The 14,537-nt window shown below is 42.9% G+C and overlaps 1 protein-coding gene across 7 annotated transcripts in view; it reads right to left on the reverse strand.

Annotated features, from left to right (window-relative positions):
* ankhd1 (ankyrin repeat and KH domain containing 1) overlaps positions 1 to 14,537 on the reverse strand; it is a 30,350-nt gene that overhangs the window by 10,699 nt on the left and 5,114 nt on the right. Inside the window, exons 3-22 of one of the 7 annotated variants that reach the window (XM_031319597.2) lie at positions 8,843 to 8,999; positions 8,466 to 8,628; positions 8,136 to 8,283; positions 7,811 to 8,044; positions 7,595 to 7,689; positions 6,604 to 6,765; positions 5,584 to 5,665; positions 5,277 to 5,468; positions 5,042 to 5,151; positions 4,664 to 4,751; positions 3,984 to 4,111; positions 3,732 to 3,875; positions 3,478 to 3,580; positions 3,095 to 3,357; positions 2,635 to 2,922; positions 2,089 to 2,506; positions 1,840 to 1,979; positions 1,615 to 1,726; positions 1,327 to 1,472; positions 177 to 319 (exon numbers count right to left, since the gene is read on the reverse strand). In XM_031319597.2, coding sequence (XP_031175457.1) covers positions 177 to 319; positions 1,327 to 1,472; positions 1,615 to 1,726; positions 1,840 to 1,979; positions 2,089 to 2,506; positions 2,635 to 2,922; positions 3,095 to 3,357; positions 3,478 to 3,580; positions 3,732 to 3,875; positions 3,984 to 4,111; positions 4,664 to 4,751; positions 5,042 to 5,151; positions 5,277 to 5,468; positions 5,584 to 5,665; positions 6,604 to 6,765; positions 7,595 to 7,689; positions 7,811 to 8,044; positions 8,136 to 8,283; positions 8,466 to 8,628; positions 8,843 to 8,999 — 3,316 coding nt within the window. The remainder of the gene's footprint in view (positions 1 to 176; positions 320 to 1,326; positions 1,473 to 1,614; positions 1,727 to 1,839; positions 1,980 to 2,088; positions 2,507 to 2,634; positions 2,923 to 3,094; positions 3,358 to 3,477; positions 3,581 to 3,731; positions 3,876 to 3,983; positions 4,112 to 4,663; positions 4,752 to 5,041; positions 5,152 to 5,276; positions 5,469 to 5,583; positions 5,666 to 6,603; positions 6,766 to 7,594; positions 7,690 to 7,810; positions 8,045 to 8,135; positions 8,284 to 8,465; positions 8,629 to 8,842; positions 9,000 to 14,537) is intronic. The other 6 variants (XM_031319604.2, XM_031319603.2, XM_031319602.2 and 3 more) reach the window with 6 other exon arrangements.

Genomic DNA, 14,537 nt, shown 5'->3' on the forward strand with positions numbered 1-14,537 from the left:
TACAGAGATGCTGTATTTGTTTGGCACTTCAATACCAAAGTGCAACCATATTCACTTTCAGGAACTAAAACAATGATGTCACATTCATATCAAGGAGAAGGATCGTCTCCTGATACTGAACCTAATGTGCGTGGCCATGTTTCACTTATACCAAGGGGCCAAAGGTCTTTACTCACCTGGAGTTTATCTCAGCTCCAGCATTGAGGAGTATCTTGATGATGTTGACGTAACCCCCAGAAGCAGCCAGGCTAAGAGGCGTGTAGTCGGAAACATTGCGGTGTTCCTTATTAGCTCCCCGAAGCAGCAGCAACTCAACCACCTGACCAGCATAAATGACAGTTGCACAGTTAAAGGTCCAATATGTAATATACTGACTGTAATAAATCCAAAAATGACCCCCAATGCGTCATCAGATATTAAGGAAACATGCTAAGTTGAAATACTATCTTTTCTGACAACAATGCTAATGCCAGTATTTTCTCATTTTGAAATTTCCGTTCTGTGACGGAATTTCTGTTTGTGTTTTATCCTGTGTGTTGTTATCAACTGCCCAGTTTGACAGCCAGGCCGGGTTGCCAGATATACCTGTAAAAACGTAAACCCAGCATGCTACAGCTGTAACATTAGTACAGCCATGAAAGCAGCAAACAAACGGTATCAACAGAGATAGATTCTACCAGAACTAAAAAAAAACTGTGACCAGAGACGTAACAAACCCCGGATAAATATCGGAGATGTATTTTAAAGATGGAGACAGCTTAGAGCCCAAAAGGACGCCGAGTTGGCTAATTTCCTCCTGAACAGGTACGCATTAGCTTCAGGCTAATTTATCACAGCTACTAGGGACGGGCATTTTATGTCATTTTAACATTTGTGTACTCACACTGAATTATATAGCTAGAGTACCCGAGTTGGTTACTGGCAAAAACAATTGACACACAGCCAGTAAAGTGATCCCGACTGGTCCTGGCTAACGCCGCCATGCTAACCGTGCTAACTGCTAACGTTACCGGAGGACCAGGCATCTATCTAACGTTAGGTATCTAACGTTAGCTACTCCGCTGTGCTGTGGAGTAATGTCTGGCTATGTGAGACAAGCGTCTAGCAACATTGTTGTGGATGCTGCGGTCTCAGCCTGGCAACCAATGTGAACTTGGAGTCTGGGGAGGAGGGGGCAGGGAGACGACTCTCCAGTATTTTGAATTTGTACTGCAGTAACTATTTTAAACACTAGCTATCAGTATTACATATTGCACATTTAAAGCCAGGAAACAACTGAACAGAAATGTCACTATTGTAAGGTAAACTGAAAGACAACGCGTTTACCTCCTGGCGTCCCCCAGAGCAGGCCAGGGAAAGGGGCGTGTCTTTGGTTCTCTCTGACTGAGCCTCAATGTCACCCCCTTTGTCCAGGAGCACTTCCACCACTCCTACATGGCCAGCAGTGGCAGCCAGGATCAGAGGAGTAAAACCTGTGGAGAACAGGGGGAATATCAAGGGTTTTCGGTTACTCGATATATGAATCGGCTACTATGAATTCAAATCAAAATCACACCTCCTTATAGTACATAATACCATCACGCTTTTTTTTATTTATTTATTTATTTTTTTTACCTTTTTTGTCCCGGTGCTCAATGTTGGCTCCCCGCGCAATGAGAACCGACACCAGCTCTTCATGTCCTCCTGCACACGCCAGCGTCAGAGCTGTGTCATGGTTACTCTCCGTCTGTGGGGGAAAACCAACATCTCTTAACAGGGTAGAAGACTTTGTGCATACGTGTACTCACTTGCATTGTCAATTTGAAAATCTGTCATGTTCAAATTGGCCTCGAGTCTTACATGTGCATCGATGTCAACAGAGGGGTAGAGGGGCAGGACCGAAGGGGGCGAGGCGATGTTTGCAGGCATCTGTGTGGGTGGCTGGGACAGCGGTGTGGGTGAGGTTGTAGTGTTCAGCATGGGCACACGGCTGCTCACAGCTGCAAAAGAGGAAAAGAAAAAAAGTTATAAAAGGACAAACAGATTAGGGATTAGTAGACACTCACTTCCAATGGGAGTCAACAAGAATCCCAAATCAAGTGCACTTACCGGCCATGATGTCGTCCAGCGTGTCTGTGAGCGTCTGTGCAGGTGTAGCGACCATGAGCCCATCTGGGGCCTGCTGAGGTATCATACCTGGGCCTAACCCAGCCAACTGTTGACCCTGCTGCTGCTGGCCCAGCATCTGCTGCCCCACAAGTACCCTCTGTAGCTCTGGGCTGGTGCTTCCCGGGTAGTCTGCAGGGTTGTAGTCTGGCAGGGGTTGTATAGGGACGAAGGCAGTCTGAAGAGGCGGTGGAGGAGGCTGGGGCTGGGCCTGTGGCGAAGGGGGCAGAGGAGGCTGCTGTGGCAGCGGTGGCCCATCCCTGTAGAAGATTGTGCCCACCTTAGGAAGCTTGGGGTAATCGTCCTCTTCTCCGTCTGCCTCTTCCTCGGAACCCTCGTCTTCGTCATCGTCTTCCTCTTCCTGAAAAAGTAGAGAAAACGCCATAAAGGTTCAATAAACAGTATTAAAAACGAGTCCAAATTAACATCCTAATGACACACACAAAAAAAAAATATATATATATATATATATATATTTCTGAGTTTCACCTCATCCCCTTCGTCTCCAGGTTGCTCCTCTTGCTCCCCATCTTTGTTGGCCTCTTCATCTGTGTCAGAGCTGGTGTGTAGCTGGGCACCTGTTGCGGTGGGAAGAGGCCCTAGAGCAGACGTCGTACTTCCTGGCCCCGGGCCTGGGCCCTGGCTCTGTCCGGCCTCCTGCTCCTCCTTTAACCCCTTCGCCTCCATGTACTCTTTGGTGAACTGTTGCTGTGTTTTCAGCTGCAGCTGGCGCTCAACCTTCTGCAGCTCCTTTAAGATTTTCTTCTTCTTCTGCACCTAAGTGGGGAACAGCCACATCCGTCTTTGACTAACTTCTGATACAGTGCTATGCATGCAACATAATATTTTAAGTGTGAATTTGATGTAAGACAACATCCATCTTAAACTTTCTGGAAAAAAAAACAAGATTAAATATGGGATCCCATCTTAAATGGATGATGGATTATACCTGCTCCTCTCTGCTCTTCTTCAGCTCCTCAATCTTGTCTTTGGTGAGCGGCTCCCCCTGAATGAGCTCTAGCGACTGAAGCTGGGCCTTCTCAATGGCGCTGATTCTCTGGCCCAGCTCGTTCAGCTTTCCCTCCGTCTCTTCCACAATGCACTCTAGAGGCTGGCACAAGTGGAAGGGCGGCAGAGGCTCTGCTTCAGGCCCCCGGCCAACTGAGCTGGGGACACCGGGCTGAAGGGCTGCTTGTCTCTGTTTGGACACGCCTGGATTTGAACGGAAGAGATCCAAGAAGTTGCGAATTAGGATGGGTTAACAATAAAATGCCTCAAAACTGGGGATCCAACAGCTGCGCACTGGGTGACGGGACTTGTTGCACGGATTACCTTTGCTGGAGACGGGTGGGGGTGTGGCGATGTTTGATGGGGCTCTGTCGGGCTCCTGAGGGGGCACTACCATCGCGAGAGCTTGGAATGGGACACGAGGAACCTGTTACGGCAGAGGGCATGTTAGTATTAAGCAATCAAAAACCACTATTAGACTTGCCTTTTGCGAAATTAAAAAATGTAAAATTTAAAATAAGAAAGATCTATTCCCCAGAAGAACATGAATAAAAATTGTGATTTATTGCTGTATTTACCTGAGAGGTATCTTGCGAGGGGGGAGTGAGCTGAGAGAGGTCAGGGGCCGGGACAGACAGGATGTTGTTGGGGTAGTCCAACAGGTAGGACACCACATTGGTGTGGCCACCCTTAGCAGCTTCTATCAACATGGTTGAACCATCCTACAAAAGAGAAGACATGCATGGTTTCAATGATGCGTTATTATTAAACACACGTGGACACGAATAAATATTCGTACTGGTCTAATCTATATCCAGAGTGGGCATTACTTTGAGTCTGTGTGTAGGATCCGCCCCATGTGCCAGCAGCAGCTCCACCACAGCTAGATGTCCTCCAGCACAGGCCAGAGACACCACTGTGTGGTCATTATTGGCAGTAGCTCTGTTCACATTAGCACCTGGACAAGAGAAGAAGAAGGGTAACCACAGTAAGTCACTGGGTGCGAGATACGGGTCTAATTATTACATTCACAAAAGCAATCTCCCTTAGCCTCTAGCCCATATGAATTAGGGATACATCCTTTACACAAACAAGTATTCCTGCATTAGGATGGGTGAGACGACATAACATGTTTGTAGGCTCATAAATTCACCAATACAAGTGCTGTGACAATAATCTAAATCTATTACTGGTGTCTTAGCACTTACAAACGGTAAGTGCATCGGTACACAAGACACTGCATATAAATTGAAGACAAAACCTTTCCTTAAATGTCTTTAGCACTTCCACATTGATCAGCCTATACGTGTAAATCCATCCAGGATGATGCATCTTCCAGTTTAATTGAAATCAATAAAACCTTTCAAATACATATTCAAGCTTTTGATCTCATCATATAATAATAATGATCCTTGACTCAAATAGCTTTTTAGTGGATTTAGGCAAAAACAAATACATAAATAAAAAGGACATTTAACTTGTTTCTCTGAACAGCTGGTCAATTACACACCTTTGCTGATAAGGAACTGCACTGTACAGAGATGTCCCGCCCTTGCTGCCTTCATCAAGGGTGTCCGCCCCCCTTCAGACTCATGTTCCTGGAAGACAAAAGGTGACGATGTGCTTGTGAAAGTTTAGCCCAGAAGTTAAACAACAGAGTTAGTAGTCTTATTTATCAAGAAAAATGTGACTCGACAAAAAAATCAGCTGCTGTTGTAGCTCTTCAAGGTAGACTGTTCAATTGGCTCAATTAACATATGCAAACAAAAGACTCCGACTTTATTATGCATCTGTTCTGGTTTCTGGTGTTATCTAATAGCAAAGGGTCAATCATAAGTGACAAAGGGTCAATCATAAGTGACAAAGAGGATTTAAGAGTATGGCGTACCAAGTTGGCTCCAGCCTGCAGCAGCACATCCGCCACATCAGTGTGTCCGTTCTCACACGCATACGTCAATGCTGTGTCGCCCGTTGCCGTGGTGGCATGAACGTTTGCTCCTGAATGACAAAACCAAGAGATGAGGATTGTAAGCACAGTGGTATAGCTAAGATATTTTTTAATTGCAGCTAAGCATACTCTTTGTTCTCCTAAAGAGCTCCATGCCTCCTTTCCTCTAGCTCACCTGCAGCCAGTAGGTATTTCACCAACTCCAGATGGCCTTCCTGTGCAGCCTCCATTAGAGGTGTGGAGCAGCCCAACTCAATGTCGGCGCCTGCCTTGATGAGGAAGTCGGCCACTTCCAAGAAGCCTCCGCAGCATGCTAGAGTCAAAGCTGTCTCCTGTGTCTCCTCTGTCTGGGCATTGATGTTAGCACCTGGACAACAGAACAACAACAGTTAGTGATTAGTAATTGATTTCTTTTCATAAAATGGAAAAACATGCACGCTTTCTTTAATAAATCAAAAGATCACACACACACACACACACACCTTGAGCCAGCAGCAGTGCTACCATCTCCTCGTGGCCTTCTCTAGCTGCCTCCATCAGAGGTGTGTAGCCTTCATCATTAACCTGGACACAAACAGAAGCGAGCGCAGATAAGAAAACATTGGGGAGAGTATGACTCACTGCAAGATTACTCTGTGTCTCGGCTTGTCTTTTGTGTCTGTGTACTCTCACTGAGGAAGGAACATCAACGGCTAGCCGTGTGACACTGCCACTGTAGTCAACATCTTCACATAAAATGTGTGGTGAGGAGGAGAGATCCCCAAAAACCTAAAGCAATGTAATTTAGCCTGGCATCTTGTGTTCAAGTCCACTACCTCACTGCCAGATGAGTGCATTAATTTCTTTATTAGGATTTAAATAACAGCAATGACATATGACCAAATAATTATTTAAGTTGTCTTACTTGCTCTATCTTGCATTTTGGTTTCATAAATGTAATTTAAATGTCGATAACAAATTAAATTTGCATTTCAGAAACTAGTTCTTATCTAAACTGTAATTCCTATCAGTATTCTAAGACTATAGCTGGTAACATATTCAGCACAAAGTTTCCCAAAAGTAGCAGGGCAAGTAGCAGGGCAGTATGACTGTCAAAAAGTTGAAGGCTATTCACCACAGAAAAATCTCTGCTGCAGTATCTGTGGAATCAAAAATTGCTACATTCACAGCTAACTGCTGCATACTCCCCATCAGAATCACTCTCTCTCTCCTTACCGCTCACTGACTTACTTTATACACACATACATGCCAAATTATTCTTCAAAGGAGTTAGCTACTTGTTGTATAGTCTAATGTATTTTAGTTTTAAAATCATTCCAAGATGCTCAGACCCGGAGGGCGTCCGGCGGCAGCACTAGATAAAAAACAATAGCAGTATTGTTTGCCCAGGAGCTTATCGATACTTCGGTACTGACCAGTCCGGAACCAGTTTAGTATAGGTTCTGGATACCCATCCCTACTCCTGTATTTTATGGTCTTCCCCAATCTCTCTCTTTACACACCTCCTCCAAATTGGCTCCTCTCTCGATGAGCAAGGCTGCCAGCTCCACGTGTCCTCCACAGGCTGCAAGAGTGAGGGGCGACTCAAAAGAATCGGCTGGCATGTTGACCTGCGCACCGCTGTCCAACAGCAGCCGTGCCACCTCCACATGGCCGTCCTGGGACAGCGAGACACACAGAGAATGTAGAGATAAGCACCTGAATAAATATATGGGATCACTTTATAATTAAGCTAATGTACAGTCACTATGCATGACTCCAAGAACCTCTAAGACTCCTCACAATTCACTTTTAAAACAAGGTGCTATAATATCTTTTTCTTACGGTATTGTTACATTCACAAGAGTGTAATCATAAATGTGCATTAAAGAATACAGAAAATATGATGAACATTATCTCACTATTTTCCCAACATCATATGTTCTATTCATTTTCATTTTTAAAAACGGTCCCCAGACTAGGAAACATGAAAAACACCATCAAACTCTAAACTAGCGCTGGGTAAGAAGGTTTAAATCATGATTATGGGACATATGCAATCACACCCGTGCTTTCCAAATTTACTAAAACAAGTCAACTTTTTTCCCCCACTTAGGTGCACAAGTACATGACTGTGTACTTCGCCGAGAGCTCTGTCAAAGCGCTTCCAAGTGTTCCAAGCTGTTGATGTGCTAATTTTACTGCGCTGTCAGTTAAGACAACGCATTAGCTTATTCTTATTTTGAATTGGTTGTAATGTTGGACCTGCAATTTAACAGGGATACAAAAGGTAGTCTATACATACACAATGTGACTTTACAAATATGACAATTTTGATGATGTTGGCGATTAAATTTGAACTTAAACTGAGTCAAATATATTAAACAAACTTAATTTTTACTAAAATGAATTCAATATTTGTTTGAAACAAAATGCACGCAAATCTAAAACAAGAGGCAGTGTGAAATAACCGAGAAGAAAATATTTAGGTAATGGTTTGGGTCAGATGCTCACCATGCACGCTTCCATCAGTGCCGTGTGCATCTCATCTGTTTTATGTTCCTGGTCTGCTCCGGCCTCCAACAGAAAACGCACCATGTCTAAGTGACCTGCAGAAGACAAACAAAAACCCATTTTCTAAACCCTCTGTCGCCAAGTATGAATAAAGAGCCTGTTAAAGAAACCTCAATAAGGTAATCAACAGGACACACACTATATTTGAGTTCTGACCTTTGTAGCAGGCGAGTGTGAGAGCACTCTCCTTGAACTCATTGGAGTGCGTGTTGATGCCGGCGCCATACTCCAAGAGTACCCTGGCCACTTCTACATGGCCAGCACTGGCCGCCTCCATTAGAGGTGTGTGTCCGTTCTCGTTGTGGTCCTCAATATTAGCACCCTCTTTTAGCAGCACCTTCACCACATCCACAAAGCCACCGGCACATGCGTACGTCAGAGCTGTGTTGCCTGGAAAACAGCGGAGAAATTAACCTGAGTGTAAAACACAGAGTGTAGAAGAAAATAATCATAATTGCAGAGCAATGAAGAGGGGTTTTACCTGTAGACGATTGTGCGTTAACATCTGCCCCGTGGACCAGAAGCAGTTTGACGATGTCGACATAACCTCCACTGGCAGCAGCCATGAGGGGCGTTATGTCCCCCTTGATGCCCCGGTCCTCCACATTGGCATGCATGGCCAACAACACCTAAGGATGAAATGATGATATTAAGAAACAAGCATGGCTTGTGTAACCACAACAATCAACCAGTGATCCCATCATTATTTTATCTTTGCTTTGCAGAAAGGTTGCTTCAGTGTACAGGCACTACAGACTGTAAATCAAAATTATGCTACATCACTTCCCACTGCAACCTCGCTTTCGCATACCTGTGCTAGTTCATAGTAGCCAGCTGAGCATGCGAGGCACAGCAGGCTCTCCCCTTCCTCTGTGTGTTCGTTGACGCTCCGTCCCTCGTCGAGCAATTTGCGCACTGCGTTGACATCCCCGTCTGAGCACGCCTCTGCTAAACTACGGCTGAAAATAACCAGACTGCTACAATTACTGCCACTGTGACAGGTGAACACACATACGCCTCACATTTACGCAAGCACTTCCAAAGGAGCCAACACGCACAGACATGCACACTGTACTGATTTGACTGAAAAGAGAATGACTATACTAGGATGTAATAATGCATTACTAGGTGAAAGTGTGTACAAGACAAACTGGCATATGCCAATGTCAGTATGGGCGAGATACATACTTGTCAGCTTGGCCGGCGTTGAGCGTGTTTTCAGCTCTCATGCGGGTCAGGGCGGCTGCAGCTTCGTCCAGGGCACAACTCACAGATGACGTCAGTCGCCGTAGCACCTCGGGGTCTGCAAAAGCTTTACCATCGGCAGTGGAAAGTTTACCTATGCCTGCCGAACACCAAAAGGGCAGAGGTGCATAGGGCAAGGCAAACCACAGGGGAGCACAACCACACCAGACCAGATGAAGAAGCAAGTCCAGTCCAGCCAATCCAATCCAGGGTTAGTAGCAGCATACACAAAGAGGAGAAAAGAAAGAAAAAAAAAAAAGAAAATCACACACAGAAAACACACACAAGCATTTGTTAATGTGGCTTATATCTTTTTCACTACTTTCAATACACCATCTATGATTCATAACTCATTCATATATATATATATATATATATATATATATAAATAAATAAATAAATAAATAAATAAATAAAAATGTTGCCTGGGTCAAATGAGAAGGTACAAAATATCTGCTGGGTTACTATGGGAATGTCCAGGTAAGAACATATCTGTGACCAGAATTTGAATGAATATAGGGAAGGAGGGGATTGTTTGTCCTAGTAGGCTAGTAGATATAGGTTCAGGCTGTTAATGGTTGAAGAGAAAAACGTCTCATCCTGTGTGAATTATAGATGGGTAAGAGGCAGTGAATGTGGGAGAAAACAAACTGGAGACAGTGGTCAAGAGAGAAAAACACAGCTGGGAGAAAAGCAAAATGCCATAGGAGAGAAAAATGTGTTTGTGTATGCACGTTTGTCATGAAAGAGAAGAAAACCAAAGAGGGGAACAAAAGGTAAGAGCAAGCAGGAGGAAATAAACAGCTTTTTTCCAATGGCCTACATCGAAAGATCTTTTTCAGAAGACAGAACAAGGACCATTCCCTAAGTAATGAAACCAGTCAAGTCTTTGTGTTGAGTGTGTGGCAGCGTATGTTTTAAAGGCATGTGTAAAAAAGGAATCAAGAAGAAAAAAGTGTTGGCTTTGAACTTTTTCGGCCTCCGCCTAAACCCACCCACTAGCCGGGCAGACGTGAGCTCCAGTACTTCTGTCCTCCTGTGTTTCCACCACTAGGCCTTCGACTCAAGCTAAACTTAGCACGGCTCTCAGACAAGGATTTCGCAATAGTCCCAAAGGCAGAGGGAACCAAGAGGTCAAGGAAGTTGATCATTAATGTTTTAATGTATCATGTTTATCTCGGAAACGCAAGTAGTTCACTGAACCAAAACCGACTGAGCATACGTCAGGGGTTTGACACACTGCACATACCTCGGATGAAAACAAAGAAACAAATTGAGGGCGAGGGTTTTCTAACAAACAGTCTTTTGGAAGGCCTGTTTGTATATTTCTAAAAAAAAAAAAAAAAAAAAAAAAAACCCACACAGCTTATATGGCTGTGAATCACTCAACAAAAATAACTGTCACCCATTTAGAATAAACTCCTTAAATGAGCAAAATAGACATTGAGCTCTCACTTTAGGTCAAGACTGTGACTTGGGAGTACGAGCAGATATTTTTGCTGCGTTTCAACTGTAACAGGATACTGGCGAGCCACTGAGCAGCCTCTATCCACTGTACCAACAACACACTATGCAATCTGAAGAAACATTTTCATCCAAGATGCTAATTAAAAAGTTCAGCAAACATTTGTTTGAGAACAGCAAACACAAAAATGCAAGCAGGTCACCTTTAAACCTCATTTAATCACTCTTTGAACAAAAGCAGCCGTCATCTGTTATTTTGACATGAATGAATCGGTTCGTCAGTCTATAAACTAACTTTCTGATGTAGCAAACGGCTCACTAGGCAGGAATACACGACTTGCATTTCTTTCTTTTTTTTTTTTATTCTTAACATACCAGCTCCAGGTTTTAATGCTAGCTGGTTCCAGCTTTTTTAACTGACCACATAAAGCGTCCTTAGCTCCTGGGTGAGACCTGCCTCGGCCTATAGCATAGGCACACTATACAGTGTGTTTACCCATAAGCACTTGCTCCTGCACCGCTCTCCCAAAAACTCTGACGTGTTTACACAGACAACATGATCTTCTATCTAGTTGGGCTAAAAATAAATAAATAGGGGAGGTGTATATACCAAATGCTTGTTAAGCGCATACAACAGGCATTTACACTAATCTGGCAGCACCAAGACATTTACATGCAAATTGTAGCACAATTCATAGTTTAAGACGATTGTTGTGTCATATGGGTCACATTGACTTGACATGTGATGAATAAACATGTTCGATATTCAGGTTAATATCCAGAAAGATGTACAGGAAACATTGTATTCGCTGCACCGAAATGAGAAGTCAAATGAGGGAATTTGTTGCCTTTTTTTCCCTATAGCAGCTTGCTGGGTGGTGTATGTAGAAACACCACTTTGCATCCAGTCCAATCCATGACCTTTCTGACAAATGAGCAAAAATAGAACTGCAAATGAAACCCCACAATACAAAACAAATGTGCATTGGGTTATGATTTCCCCAATACCAAGCTTATTTTGTCGGACATAAAGCTTCCAACATCAACGCAACCCTCACTGGGGCTGTCCCTGACTTAGATAGTGTCCTTTCCCATACAAATAACTTCCTTAAGGGGAAAAAAAGGGTCAAATGTAGGCTTCTAGTGGTGGCAGGGAGAACTTGTTGCATTCTGGGTAAGATGTAGCAATGTTAGTGCTCGTGAGCTAATGAGTTACTGCAGTTTCTGGTGTTTATTATGGTCAGTCGAGTTACTTTTAACACTGATGTAAAATGTGTGTTCAGGAATTGGTCTGAACGCTTGGTTTACCTCTTGTTGACAGTGAAGAAAACACATCCCCTTGTGAAAGACCAGAAATACCTCTTTACTTCTTAACAGCAGAAATAAACTGGTCAACTGATGAATATTAACAACCAGATAATGCATTGGCCACGCTTTTCAGCTACATCTATGGGCTCGACAGTTCAAATACAGTTCAGAGCCATCTTTAGCATGCTAGCCAGGGTTGTATGCAAAGTGCATTTATCAGCATGATAACTCATTTTCTCTCCGCAGTTGATTTACTATTTTTTTGCCCACTTGCCTTCATTAAATTAGTTTTGGGGCCATTTATTACTGGACCATAACTGCACTGAACCTCCTACCTTTGTGTGTTTGACTGTTTTGCACTTTATGTCTGCTTTATTGTTTATACTAATGTATTAACTAGGTCTTGGACCGCCACTGAACCTGTTTGGTTAAATATAATAAAAGATCAGGGTTGAGTTTACATTACTTTTATTCTTTGGGTTATCATTTGTTCATTTTTATTATATTTTACTTTGTTTTACTGCCTTTTCTTTCCCCTGAAATTGCCATTTTAAAACGCTGCTTAATGCATTTGTAGCCAACCAGTGTTGCCCCTATCATTATATGGGGGGGAAGGCTCTGCCCGACTGACGAGGAATTATTGATTTCAGTCATTTGTTTTTTCATAAATTATATAGATCTTAAGACATAAACTTGATATTTACGTTGAAATAACGTCCCTTCATAATGTATAGCTCAAATATTGTTTTAAGTAGTATTGATTAAAATTATGGTTTGACAGACGAGCAAGCTGTGACTGCCAAGATATGACAAAGGGTACAAATTAATTCTTATTATTTTAGGCTGACATTGTAATCTGCAAGTGACTTAATCATGATAGGCTGCCCACATGATTTCTTCTTTCCAAACATAGAGCAACAAAGGATCCCCACACAGAATATGTAAGGGCTGGGCTTTAGCTTTAAAAGTACCCTGTAGAATAATGACTGTAAACTGTTTTGGTTACATTCAATGATACTCCCCAAAGTGCATGGTTTGTACCCTTAAGGCCTTATAAACATGTATAATGAATTTCTTAATGTTTTCATACTAGAATGGGAAAAAAGAAAAGAAAAATTTAATGTATTTTGTGTATCGTTATTTTGTGTATTGTTATTGATGACAAACAGTCTCTTCTTTTACAGCCACATTGTTATTTTTTGGGGCACAAGCAACAACTGTTGTTTTCTGCAGTTAGCAGAAATGTGTATCACGTCTCCCCCATGCTCAGCGTGTACGTGCATCCTTGTCCGTGCACTGGTAGAGCACTAAATGCCAACAATTTATGGACATGTGCATCACAACATTGCTCTATAGCACCACTAGTGTTCACAAACTCAACCTGGTACATTTTAATGTAAATGTATAAGATATCTTTAGATGTCTTAGGGGAAAAACGTTGGGCATCATGCTTGTTGTGCACGCTACGGAGTTACAAGTAAAGGTACTGGACTGTCAATCGATGTCTAACTGCCCTGGCTGTTGTTCAGAACTCTATACTGATTTCTTTCACACTTCTCTTTTCAGAAAACACACTGCCTATCATCGCTGGCAATACGGAGGAAAATGGAGTTCAGCAGGGAGCACAAAAAGCAGGACTGTGATTATTACAAAGAACTTGCGGGGGAAAGTCAATTTTCACACCCATGCACACCTGGTCAACTGCTGCAGAAAGCAACACGCCCACTGCATTGTCACAAAAGTTACAAAAATAAGAGCGATGGAGACCTCGAAAATAATCTTTTCATCGCTTTAAGACTACAAAAACTGTACATTATAAACTTTGCAAAGGTAAAATATCTGTCAGATATGTTCTATTGAATTGCAACAAATTGTACAGATGTACCTAATAAAGTTGATGTAATAGACAATTATGCTATGAGGAAGGCTTCTACAATCTTCAATGATTGTTCTGTCCATTTTCATCACATTACAGCTTTATTGACAAGAGAATAGAAGATATTAGCCGAAGTATGGTAGGCGGCATCAATAGCTTTCATTAATAATGATGACTTGTCTTACATCTTGCACTTGTTGTAGTTAGATCTGCTGGGCATGAATAGTTACTTCACAACACTTACAACAGGCTTGAAAAACAAAACACAAAATCCCTAACCAAATACAATACATTTTAAGTCGCCTTATTCAAATAATTTGGGGTTTTCACTATCAAGGTTTTTAACCAGCTCACCCGAGCCCTTTAATATCTTCTGACACCAAGGGCCCTATTTTAACGATCTAATCGCACGCCGTGAAGCGCATGGCGCAGGTGCGTTTAGGGCGTATCCAAATCCACTTTTGCTAGTTTGACGGCGGAAAAAAGGGTCTGTGCGCCGGGCGCATGGTTCAAAAGGGTTGTACTTAGTGTCCTCATTAATTCATAGGTGTGTTTTGGGCGTAACATGCAATAAACCAATCAGAGTGTCATCTCCCATTCCCTTTAAATGCCAGGTGCGTTTGTACCTTGGCACATTGCTATTATGATGGCAGATTTGCACCGTAATATTTTTTATTTGTAATCCTTTGCATGTTTGTGTGCTGCTGCGCTGCGCTTCCCTGTGTGTGTGTGTGTGTGTGTGTGTGTGTGTGTGTGTGTGTGTGTGTGTGTGTGTGTGTGTGTGTGTGTGTAACAAGCATAGTGTGCATGCGCTGTGCACGAGTCTAGGCGCATTTTACCAATTTGCTGTTAAAATAACCAAGAAATGTTGCGCTATTGACTTTAGACCAGGTTTTTGTTGGTCAATGGCACGATCACTTCCCGCTGCCTCAAGATAGCAATACACCAACAATTCACCTGAACACACCTCCCTGTAAGACCAGCACGCCC

The sequence above is a fragment of the Sander lucioperca genome, chromosome 1 (genome assembly GCF_008315115.2).
Source record: "Sander lucioperca isolate FBNREF2018 chromosome 1, SLUC_FBN_1.2, whole genome shotgun sequence".
NCBI classification, from domain to species: domain Eukaryota; kingdom Metazoa; phylum Chordata; class Actinopteri; order Perciformes; family Percidae; genus Sander; species Sander lucioperca.